Source organism: Teleopsis dalmanni, chromosome 2, assembly GCF_002237135.1.
Source record: "Teleopsis dalmanni isolate 2A chromosome 2, ASM223713v2, whole genome shotgun sequence".
NCBI lineage: Eukaryota > Metazoa > Arthropoda > Insecta > Diptera > Diopsidae > Teleopsis > Teleopsis dalmanni.
The window spans coordinates 31,475,968-31,489,654 of NC_051847.1; the positions used below are offsets into that span (position 1 = coordinate 31,475,968).

Sequence of the window (13,687 nt, forward strand, 5' to 3'; positions counted from 1 at the left end):
TATACATATGCAAATTAATAATATTTTTGTAATTTATTAATATTTTTTTAAGCTTAACATAATTAAACACTAGAAATCATAAATTTTAAATACTTTAATTAATTTTAAATTAACAAAAGAAATTAAAAAAAACAAAAATAATACTTCTTATAAGCTTGATAGATGTGTAGTACATTTTTGCAGTAGTTGATTTCATTCATAATATTTATATATAATAACACAATGCAAATTACAACTTTATTAAGCATAATATTAAATTATATATATAATATAAAAAACAGTGAGAAATCTATTTTTAATAACATTTTTAGCCGGGTGTAAACTTATACATATACAATATAACGACGACGTATATTGTTAGCATGTAATTAATATTTTTTATTATATTTTATTATATTGTATTTATGTATATTTATTATGTACAGATTTTTTTAAGCTGTTAAATTTTTGAAACTTACAAACCCATTAAATGTGTGACAGTGTGAAAAAGAAAACCTTTTTTAGTTTTAAGTTTAAAATGAATTAATACTAATGTGAAAAGAAATTTAAGAAATATGAAAATAAAATAAAATTAATATAGTGAAATAATTGTTGTTATTGTAACCCGTGGAGATCTGCTTGTAAAATCTCTTTGGAGAGTAGCGAACTGCACTTGGACGTCGAGATTGAGGAATGGCCACAACCTCCTTATTGCATTCTCCTTACATTCTGCTCTCCTTATAGCCCACCACAATGTCTTCTTCATTTTAATTAGCTGATATAACCACGTTTCTTTAATTTTGAATACCTAAAGTCAGCAGAATGGTTAAGAGGATGAGCTGGATTTAGTCACAATGAAATTTTGAAAAAGTGAAGGAAGTTATTATCTGGTTGTGTAAATCAAAAGCAAGATTTCGTAATCATCCAGGGAAGTGATTAAATTACAGCTTGCATTGAGCATCATACTTTTTCTATTCGATTTTTTCATCCATACCAACACGACTGAATATGAATTCAGTTTTCTAAATATTAAGCCTAATATTAATATCTCAATTTCCTATTCTTAATGGATTATAATCATGGTTAGTAGTTTGTCTTTTTTTTTATTTATTCTTACAAAATTGGTTTAAATCGGTCCTACATACAGAGACACTGAGAAGTATGAAAAAGCATGCCTTCCTAGCAGTTCTGGTGCTTCTATACATGCGGTTCCATTGGTATCGATCACTGAAGTAGCGAGAAGTGGTGAAGGTCGATGTCTGTCGTGCCCTGAACACCACTAGAAGAAAGACCCTTAAATGGTTATTACTATTACTATTATTAAACTTCATAGATTATACGTACATGAAGAAATGTTTTGAGTGAAAAGTCAAAAGTTGTGATACCCTGCCGCTATTTATACACACGATGTCACCGCTATTAGCTTATCGAAATTCCCTGCATAAAGTCAAAATGGGCATTTACACTTTTTTCTGCTTGGCAATAATTTAAACATGTGTAATTTCTAGATCAATAAAACCTTAATCAACAAGTTCTTGAAAATTTAATAACAGTGTCCGAGTCAATATATTTAGACTAATTGCAAATCTTTAAGGACACTGTCTACAGGAACCCAAGCAAAGAAACTGCACATTCCTTCAACTCTTATTGTAGAAGTGGTGGAAAAGAGTTTTTTCTGTGATTTTCTAGCTTCGACTAATAGATGGAGCAGGTCCTTAGGACCTTATTTTTTTGACAGTCGGATTGATAATCGGTAAGTACAAAATATCTGTTAAATTAAATACACCAACAATGTTGGTTTAGTCTTAACTGTATTGATTTTTTTGTGGAATACGATATGTTCGTTGGTTATAGTTTTCTAAGCAATATTTCTGAGTCAATGTAGCATTATGTCATTAACCTTGGTATACAGAATATGATTATTAGTAGTATAGGAGTAGTTGGTTGGTTCGTTATAGTGACTGATCATTGTAACTTACCAGAAAAGTATCTAAGAATCAGATAATTTGTTTTAATCTCTTGCATTTAGCAGTCTCATATTACAATAATCTTTTCAGGACATTGTATGTCCTGTACAATTTAGTGAAGACACACGAGTTATGATATATTATTATAGTAAATAATAATGAAGTAAATAATAAGTACAAATATACATTAATTAATTTTTATATAAGAGAGGTCGGAAAAGATCCAATGAAGGTAATTAAAAAGATAGGCGCGACCCTATACCCCACGAATGGAAACGGACACGAAGAAGAAGAAGTAGAATTAAAGAGATAAATGAACAACTTTGTTAAATCCAAAGACTTCTAAATTTTGTACTTGAAAATCCTTACCTAAAACAATGCACTTATTGCCCGCGTATGAACCATTAAAGAAAATATATAATTGCTGTAGCAATCACAGTAATGATACTACGTCACAGTGATAACGACGTTGTCAGAATATATTATTCCACCTGTCCCTCTCCACTCCCGACCATTGGTTTTTATCTATAATTTTTATCTATTTTTAAATGAGTTTGTTTGAGAATGTTTTGCAGCAGGTTTCGCAATGTTTTGTGTGATTTTTTTTATTTATTTTTGTTTTTGCATTTTTAGTAATATTTTTTTTATATTTTGTTATGATTTCTATGGCACTTCATGCACATATGCGACTTATCACACTCAGTTCTATGTTGTACGTACGCTCGGGAAGTTAGTGTAATTATTTCGACTGAGTTCTGGTGTGCCTTTTTGGAATAATTAAAATTAATCATACGCCGTGTGGAGCATGTCACGTGGTCGTTGTAAGTTAAAATATTTGAATTTTTAATTTACATTTAAGTGAAATTTATGATATTATAAAGAACATTTTTTTATTTTCTTAACAGTAAGAGATTTGCTGTTATCAGCAAATCAAACGATAGAAATTTGTATAAATATTACTCAATCGAGTTAAAGATATGGGTTTAAATTTAGAATTTGGAAAATATGTTATTTTATGTATTATTTCCATAGAATTTATTTATATATTTCTAACTTAATGTGTTGTAATACCTTATATATCTTAGTCATGTTAAATTGTATAAATAATTATAATTCAAGTCAAATATAATCTAATAGAGTATCAGAAACACAAGCCTGACACTTGCAGTCCAACAAATTATATACAGACTATAAATTAATTAAAAAAAAATTAAACAATCCTATGATCACAGATGATGAGTACTTTGCAATACTCTAAAAACCGTTGTATGCTCAGTCAAATTTTAATAAATTAACTAAAAATTTTTGTTGTTGTCTTTTCATTTCTATTTGAACTCTTCTAAAAGCTTTTTTGCGTCAAGACAAGTCACATTTGACAAAAAAAAAATTAAAATTCAATACAACGATGTTTATTATTATATTAATTTTCATTCGGATGAACCTAGAGTCCATTTGATAGTGGGTTTATAAGGCGAAAATTTATATTTAAACACACATAAGCTTTTACTGGCACGTATTGTCTTAATTATTTAAACTGATCCTAATATGTGAATTCCACTTTCATATCACAGTTATCTTGGAAGATATGTAAAAATCTTATATAAACAAATGATAAAATGTTATGGTTTTAACACTTTAGTGTCGCAAACATTTTAGACATATCGCTGACTCATTTCAAAGGGTACTTTTTATTTTTATTTCTATAAAAAATCGTGTGCAATTACTGATAAGAGTATATTTATCAATGTGTTAACTCAAAACGCCGACATCAACACTCCCACTCTATATGTACTCATATATATAATATTATCTAACATTAATTAGCAATGTTAATGTAAAGGAAAATGAAATCTAAGCATAATAAAAATGTTTTCGTTGATAATTATTTAATTTGTATTTAAAAATTTTAATTGCGTGGGTCTTTAAAAATCTATAATAGTCCAGACTTTTACGCAATTATTAATAATATTTACATACACATTTTAAACTCAGTTTCCACTTAACAATAAAGGAGAGGGCTTATCTTTCTCGTAAATCTGTTTCGATTTTATTTTAATACTACATACCCACCATGTGAGATTTTAACCTACTAAAACTAGCTTTTAGGAAAAAAATGTAGAAGATTTCCACCACTGAAGCGGATGGCAGTGTGGGTAACTTTATTCCACTAATTAATGAGCAGCATTAAGATAATGAGGCTTAGTACCTAGAAGTCTAGGTTTAAGTAACGTAAAAAGCATTGAAATGGTATTGGGGGAAGGACGGTGGGTGGAAGATTTGAGCTTATGGCTCAAGTCCGGGGAGACGGGTTAGCTGTAGACTTTATGACCAGAATAGGTAGATATTATAAATAATGGTAATCCTATCATCATTCATGAGGATTGTGGTATTACTTTTGAGCACCTTTTAATGAACTCAATATATATTACTTTGCTGAGGATGTTTCTCACCTTTGTGCAGTTATTTCATTTGCCATATCATATCTTTGTACTCATCCGTACCCTAAAGTCCAGATCAATAATACATAACACTATTTAGTCAAATTCTCTCAAGTTTAAATTGTTAATTACATTGTTCCTAATACTAGATCTTTTTTAGATAGATAATTAAACTTAGAATTAAAAAAAAATTAGTTAATTTATAACTGATGTGATGCTTTAGCTTATAATATTCTTTTAAGCTAAGTTCAGTTTTTTGTGTTGGCAACAATTCTACAGCACTTTGTAGACTTTCCACTGAAAACTTACTCTGTTCTCTGGTATAGTAGCATGAGAATGAGTAGACATCTATTGATGAGAGTTAAGAAAGAGAAGGAAATAAAACAATGCATTAAGCAAATATATTATATTAAGCTTGATGACGACACTTGAAGACGTCTGGGTGCGATTGCACTTTAGTCACGATTAAAATTGAGACATATGACGAAACGTGATAAAAACTGTTTGTATAAAAATATAATATATAATTAGTTAATTTGTTTTTAAATTATATATATATGCAAATTATAGTACGAGTATTTTTTATATTTAACGCACGTGAAATGTGGGAAACCAAATGTTACTATAAACATTTTGTTAGTCTTTGGCTAGGGAACGTGCTTTTTTTTAATTTTTATTTATAATTAAATTAAGTAAATAAACAATTAACAGTTTAAAATTAAATTACTTACATGCTGTATAAAATATATTACTTTTTCGCATATTTAATTGTAAAGATACTTTTTGTTTTTGGTTTGATTATTTTGTTATTGCGAATGTAGGCGTTGATAAAAGCTTTCAAAAGAAGCACAATCTACATTATTTTAAATTTTTTAAATTATAAAAATCAGTTAAGGAAAAAGTATATTTTTTTCAATTCATGCATAAATTTAAATCTGAGATCTAACGATATTTACTACGTATATGAGACTTTTTCCATTAAGAAGCGGCAAAGATCTCTGTATCTCATAAAGCTATTTTGTTTAGCCGCGTCAAATATCTCACAACAGGTTAGAATGTGGTGGTTCGATTCAATTTACTATCACTTTGTGGAACTCTCAAACATAACTAATCATAACACATAAACGCCTTGCTCTTTCTCTTTGGCGGAGATCAGTCTTTCGCATATTTATGAATTTAGTATCTCATCGCTTGCCCATAGAGGCAAACCTGTCCGGTGCCGTGTAGTTCCATAACGCGAAACGTTAGTTGAGCTTCCAAGTCGAAATTAGTGTCTCGGTTGTTGGTTTTATGCTGTGAGTCAGTTTAATTGTTTTCGTTATTCAATATATACATTCTTCCATGTGAGATACAAATACAGTATATAGTTATTATATACACAAAGCAACTCACACAAAGTTCATAATATAAATGCTCCAATAATGTGTTGTTTTGCAATTAGTTACTAATTATTATTTATAATAATAAAAAAGAAGGCGTTAATTGTTTTGCGCAAGCGTATCCGTAAACTTTACCGTTTATATGAGTATCTTGCAGATATAAATACGTACGCATCTTTAAATCAACAACTACCAACAAATTAAAGATACAATAGTGAACAATTAATGTGCGTATTGGTGCAGCATTTCACATCATTTTACAATTAAAGTTTCAATGAATTTACGTAAGTCTTAACTAAACTTGAGTTTTATTGTTTTAGTTTAAAATGTATCTGTATCTGTATCTGTAAAAGTGTTTTATCTATCACCTTTGCCATAATCGTGCCGTTTTGCAATATGAAATAGTATTTCCTACTACTCTACGGTAGAAATGCGATTTCTTTTTCGTTTCTTTTAACTTCAGTAAACTCTTATCTATAAGAAATTGTCTTTCTATACACCTTACCATAAGTAATTCCGTAAATGGTATTTGAAGTGGAAATTATCTGTCTGATGTCACCTTGACCTTTTCGGCATTGCAGACTATGTTTAAACATCTGAGCAGTTTTTTGTTCTCAACATACATTTGTGATAGTATATTCTGGGTACATTCTTTTCCTGTTGGGTTTACGTACAAAATGAGTCAATCTCATTAATCATGAATACGATTATAAGTGGAATAAGCAGTTTTTTTTTGCTTTGTTCTGAATAATTAATATGTAAAACTTTCTTTTTGCTGATATTTTAATAATGATATTCTCATGTGTTAATATCAAATTCCCCAGAAACACATCACAAGCTTGTTTCGCAGTTAATGTTCTTTATATATGTATTTTTTTTTCATTAAACTCTATGCTGAAACTTCTTAGAAGTTCGCAGAAAAATTAATAAGAGAAAGATTAAAGTAAGATTAAAGTAACTTTGTACCAGATCTCACAGGATAGGACACTGGGCAGTGGGAGTGACTACAACACAAAGAAAGGTAGCAATTTGCACCGATCTACTACAAGTGTACATTGAGAAGAGGGATTGATTACAACACAAAAAAAGGTAGCGATTTGCGCCCATCTCATACCAGTGGACATTGGAAAACGGGGTTGATCACAACACAAAGAAAGGTGGCAATTGCGCTGATCTCCTACAAGTGAGATCAAGAAAGGTAGCGCCTTATGCTAATCTCTCATGAACGGACATTAGAAAGTAGGCTTTATCACAATATTAGATAAGAAATCGATTTTTGCTGAGGACTCAAACATGAATAAACCAGTAGAAGTTGGAATTTAATGCGTAGACCTATGCATATATAAATCCCATCACTTCTGTAACTGTACTTCAATGTATCAGAAAGAAGTTTCCGCCATCTTGAGAACCGTTCCTCTTTTGCCGTGAACATGAATTTACCGAAAGAGGAAAACTATATTCTCACTGGCAGCCCCGGGCAGTTATTAAAACTATTTCAGTGGTCTGCATCTTGTCCAAGATAGCTAGCGAATATAAGCAATTAATCAATTCAGGTGCCACTTTCAAGGTAACACAGGTTTGGGTTCCTGTGGACATGAATATAGAGGTGGAGTGAGTATGCTGACAAAGTAGTGAGACATAATATCTACTCGATACAATCCTGCTCCTCCTAATTACAAAAGAAAATGTACATATGATCACAATTTGCTATCCGTTAACAGGAATTAGTTTAATATTTCTGCAGTAGGCAGATGAAAAGTGACTTTGCTTTTCTGACTGGAATAGGTGATTTTTTATATCTGCTTAAAAAGTCTTAAGTAGAATTTAAGAATTTAATAGATAGTCAATCAGTGATAGTTTAAACAAAATATTTTATTGCAATGGATGTAATATATTATAATCACAATTCATATATTATTTTAACTTAATCTACAGTAATAAATTAGTGAATACTACTTAATAACATAGAACGGAAGCTATACAATACGTACCCAGTATACATAACAAAAGACTGCGGAAGATATACAATAAAAACTCAATATATATTACAGAAAAGTATAAAGGCATACAATAAATATCCCGTATTTACTATATTAACTTAATAATATTAATAAATACAATACACTACTAAAGAGTATGAAAGATATTCAAATATGACAAGTATGTACAACTAAGCAGTATGGGAGATGTATAGTAAAAACCCAGTGTATACTACTAAAGAGTTTGGGCACATACAAATAAACACCCAGTATATACCACCAAAGAGTACGGGCGATTTATAGTAACCATTCAGTACATAATATCAATGATAAAGACCCAGTATACTACTTAATACTACTTAAGATTGCTGGAGCTATACAAGTACATCTAGTATATATAACTAAACAGTACGAGAGATGTAGAACAAAATCTTTTCATATACTACAGGAAAGTATGGTAGGTATATAATATACACCCGGTATCAGTGGCGGAGTTCGACCAACTCTGGACTGTGGTGACTTCTGAATTGCGAGTCCCCTTTTATTACCTAATTATAAAAGTAAATAATTTACATTCACTAACACGACGAAGCATATATGAAAGTTTTATTGCTAATCAATTTAAAATAAATGAATTTTTCTACTTTTAGTCTTACTCATTTTCCTTAAAATTCGCTATTAATAAAAATTAAAATTAATAGAAATAGAAATAGTCTATATTGGCTCATCGTACTTCTCAAGTAGGTCCTAATCAATTTTCACTTGAGAAGTTTCTTTTAGCAGAAGCTACACTGACTGCAACTGTGAGCATGATACTGTGCACTATTTAAGCATTGGAATATACTTTCTCTAAATAATTTTCTTTAATATTCCGGATGAGTTGCTTTATATCATTGATTGAGTCTAGTGAGTTCGATTTTAAAAGGAGCAGTTCCTCATAAAGTCCAATAAACCGAATTGTACCTAAAGCATTACAATGCTTAAGAATGTCTTCGTTTGGTATACTTTTCATATGATTAATGTCTTATATCAAACCAAATTGTTTAAAATATCCATTAAGTGCTGTAAATTGACAGTCGGTACCTATTTGCAAGGCCTCTGTGCACGAGGACGCATAGCCACCACTGCTCGATATATACCACTAAACAGTACAGGAGGTATACACCCAGTATATACTACTAAGAATCCTAGTAGTCAATAAAAGCAGTATGTGCTACGAAACAGTATGGGAGTAATATAGTAAATATCTAGAATATGTTATAAAAAAGTGCGGGAGTATAAAATAAACACCCAGTATATACTACGGGAAGTATATAATTAACGGCAGTTATACACAATTAGAGAGTACAGATAACTCTAGCAGATATACAATAAACACTCAGTATATACTACTAATTAGTACTGAAGATTTGTCATAAACACCCAATATTTATCATTAAACAATACTGGAGATATGTAGTAAGTATCCAGTAGACACTACTTGACAGTATGGGAGTTAAGTGCGGGAGTATAAAATAAACACCCAGTATATACGACTATAAAGAATGTCACGAAACTCATTAAAAATAAATACACTTGAATTTTTAGTGATAAATAAATAAATAAACTAGTTTACATATCTTGTTATTGTTATTTTTGCACAATAAATAGTTTATAAATAATGATGGCTTATATTATTATTGTTAATGTTGTATTTTATTTATTAAAAAAAATAAAAATAAACAAATTGTTGTTGCTTTGAAAAATGCTGATAGTTTTGTTTTGATCTTTATTAGTTTTCAATTTCTGTTTTGTTTTGTTTTATTTCTCTTGCTCTTGCTCTTCTTCTTCATATGTTTTTCATATGTGCTACGAGTAAATATGAAGACTTCATTTTCTTAACACTTCACTATTTCTTTCTCATTTCTTTCATTTTGCCAATTTAGGTATGAGTATCATTTATAACTACGTACGTACGTATGGTAGTATTACTTTTGCAAATGAAAGCAATAACAACAAATAAGCAAAATAAGCAAGCAACAGTGCCGTAAAAAGAATATTCATAAGCTGCTGAACTGTTAACGTGGTTATTTTTGCTGTCATTGACGTTTTTGTTGTTGTTAAGCTGTTGTGGTTTGGTTGTGTTGTTGTATTTTTATTGCTTTTTATCGTGTTCTTTGTTTATTCTTGCCGTTTAGCTTGTTGCTGTAGTTTGATTAAAACCGTTGTGTTATGTGTGTTGTGTGTTATTTTCTGCCAATATGGCTTGCAAACATTTTTTAAATTTTAGTTAATATTATTAATAAGAGTAGCTTCTTGGCGTGCGGTTCGTCGTGGTATAGAATATATAGGCATATAAGCGTAAAGGCATATAAAAAGTCAATAAGTGCGTTGTGCTCATTAGTTACTACTACTACTGTTGTTGTTGTTGTTGTTATGAACTTTTTAAATTGTTACGAATTGTTGTTGTAAGCGAGTGCGTCGGTGCTGCTACCGCGTGTATTTACATTATTACTTTGACTTTTCCGTTATAATTTTAACTACATACGCTGTTACATTGCTCCATCGCTGCCGCTGCCGCTGCCTTTGCCATTGCCATTGCTCTTGTTTTTGTTGTTATTTGTGTTAGTAGAGTTCTGCTGTTTCTGGTGTATTTTAGAATTATATTTATTTTTATTTAACAAACTGAAGTGCAAATTATTGTTGTGTGTGAAATTTTTTATGCATAAAAATATATATTATTTATTTATGCAAATGTTTATAAAAAAGTGGAACGTTGCAGTTTCTTGAATAAATAGTATTTCTTTCATTTCTCGATAGCAAGTTTAACAATCGTGTTTGTTCACAAAAATAAATATTAATTTAAATTTCTTTTTGTTTTTGTCTTAAATTCTTATATTCATACGTAATTAGTGAATATATATTTTTTTTATTGTATCACAAATATTTAATCTAAAATTTATTTAAAAAAAATTGCTAAATTCTCATCAGTAAAACTACGAAATACTTGAAAATAAGTTAACTTGACCTACAATAGTTTTTAAACCGAAAAAAAAGTACAAAAGTGTAACATGACTTAAAAAAAAAAAAAAAATTAATAAATAAATAAATAAAAAATTTACCAAAACATAATACGTAAAAGTCGCACAGATCAAAAAAACAAAAAAAAGAGGAAAAAATTATTGTCCAAAATGCATGAAAATTGACAAAAAAAAATGTTTTATATTTTAATAATATGAAAAAAAATACATTTGTGTGTAAAAAAAAAAATTAAAAATAATATATATGAATATAATATAATAATTTATTAGCGCGCTAATTGGTCATTTAAATAGAAATAAAAAGACTATAATTTATTATTTATATTTAAAAACAATTTATATTTTATTAAAAACTTTTCCAATATTTGGACTGCCTTCGATAGTTATCTTTAGGGAAATCGAAGATTCGGCCAGAATGTCAACGTCCGACATTCTGGCCTTCATTGGGAAGACGGAATGTCTTCCGTTCGGTTAGGGTCTGTTGCAGCACAAAAGATCAACCATGGTCGCAGTGCTCTACTCCATTTATATTTTATTAAAACATTTTTCCAATATTTGTACTGCCTGCGATAGTCATCTTCAGGGAAATCGAAGACTCCATTGGGAGCAGAACACCGTTCATTCCTATCCCTTAATCTATTTAAATGACAAATTAGCCCGTTAATAAATTATTATATAATAATAAAATAATAATATAAATATATTATTACATTCAAAAATTTCATACATTTAAATAAATTGATAAAATAGATATTTGTATAAAAAAGAAAAATGTTTTAATAAAAAAAATAAATTAAAATATTTAAAACTATAACACATGTTTTATGTTTTAATATATCAACAAAAAAAAAATAGGTTCATAAAAAAATACTTTTTTAATAAATAAAATCTGGAAATATAAAATTTAATTAAAGAAAATATAATATATAAATAATAAATGTACGCATAACTATTAAATAGCGTTACTAATTACCAAGAAATCAAATAAAAAAGCTGATATCTGTGTTTTACATTAGCTCTGCGGTGGCGAACCTTTGACACATGTACCACAAGTGGCACGCATAGAATATTGTGATGTTTTTGTTTTTTGCGCGGTAGGTGGTAGGTATCGTGCGGTAGGTTGGAGCGTAAGATTTCAACTCATTGAAACCACCTCTTAGGAATGAATCGAGAAGTTTTTCACTACCAACTCACCTGATGGCAATATGAGACACTTTACTACAGTCTCAGAGAGAGTTAGAATAAAGGGGCTTAATATTTAGAAATTTATGTTTATTTGAGTCAAAAAGTATGTGTATGGTATACGGGTAGGGGAGGTGAAGCTATGCCTAACCATGAGAGGTAGGTTAGTCGTAGACTAAATACACAGATGTCTTTGTGGTCAAAGACATGACTAGGGTAACGAAAGCCACGTTCAAGAACGGGGGTGACGGAGGCAACTGATTGCTTCTCATCGAAGCATTAGGTAAGGTATTGGGGGAACTTATGGTGCATCGCCAGCAACAATCCAAAGGAAAGAGTGTTAGGGCTTGAAACGTCGGGATGGGTTATAAAGCCGGGTGATAAACCGCCGGGTGCTTGTGAGAAGTTACTTGTTGCGTAATAGAAGGTTTCCTGTAAATGTTAAAGTTGGTATAAAGTTAAAGGCCTTGTGCTTAAAAAGAAGGATTTTTTCCATTTAAAAACAACTGATTGCAGACCATAGAGGAAGGGCGTATGAGTGTAGGAGACGGATAAGTTCTTTATAGCAGAGAAGGAGTTTTACTGGTTATGCGTTCGAAGGGTTTTTTTTAGTTGAATATTTTTTTTTTATTTTATTTTTTTTAATTGCATAATTTACAAGAAGAAGAAAGAAAAATATGTCGTATGCACGTAATTGTGTTATTACGGGCACGCGTGTCCAAACAGAAAGATTAGGCAAGTGTTATAAGTGAAACAATTTAAATATAACGACCTTTTTTTTAAAATAACTCATTTAAACCAATATTCAGTTTGAATGAAAAAAATTTAAATAAAATAATTCATATGTTGTACTCGGCACGTGTTTGTTAAAAGGTTCGCCATCACTGAACTAACGTATTATCACATTACTTAATAATTCTGAGATAATAAATCTGAGACAATACTATTGACAGACCCATATGATTTCTACAGCGTAAATGTAGAAATAAATGCTTATTAAATATTTCATCATCACAAAACTAGTCTTTTATATTAGATAATTTAATAAGTCCCCTATTTGAGACAATCTTTACCGTTATGGGGACTCTGAACAAAGCAATTCAACTATTATTGACTAATATGCTGAACTTAAATGTGGTCGTACGACACGAATACTACGAAACACTAAGAGAGTGTCAAAATCAAAATCAAGCTATTTTGTTCCAAAAATACATAAAAAAAAAACAATTCAAACTAATTTTAAAAACCTTAAAGTAATTTGAGATACCTGTTACATTAGATATATCAGAAAAGTGCTTAAAACTTAAAACGAAAATTTAATTGCATAAGTTTCTTTTAAAATGGGTGTCAGGTTTTCTCACATCGGACTAAATACATTAAATAGTAGTAAAAGAGCTGAAGACAAATTGATTAGTTATGAGTTAATGAAAGTGGTTGTTAAATTGAATAAATTCCGCTATAAATTGCTTCTCCATCTTTCACACTCTCCAGAATTGACTTCCTGTTATCACAGACTTTTTCCAGACATCAAAATATCATTGGGGGTTTTACTAATTAGTTTCAAAATATCATCATAGACATATTATACATTTGGTTCGAGTAGTTTGTGGGTCTCCTTGGCCTTACGACATCTTCCATGACGAATCAATCCGTTTCCAACTAGTATTGAAAATATTTTTTTAAAATTGATTAAACTAAATTACGATTTTTTTTTAATTAAGCCCATTCTTTTTATATGTTTCG

General features: G+C 29.9%; 1 protein-coding gene across 2 annotated transcripts in view; it reads left to right on the plus strand.

Moving 5' to 3' along the window:
* The first annotated feature begins 2,683 nt into the window (after positions 1-2,683).
* The window catches only part of LOC119677760 (phospholipase D2), a 30,679-nt gene continuing 19,675 nt past the window's right edge, over positions 2,684-13,687 (plus strand). Inside the window, exon 1 of one of the 2 annotated variants that reach the window (XM_038089249.1) lies at positions 2,684-2,767. In XM_038089249.1, coding sequence (XP_037945177.1) covers positions 2,752-2,767 — 16 coding nt within the window. In that variant the 5' untranslated portion in view covers positions 2,684-2,751. Of the gene's footprint in view, positions 2,768-5,586; positions 6,048-13,687 lie in introns of those variants that run through there. The other variant, XM_038089250.1, reaches the window with a different exon arrangement.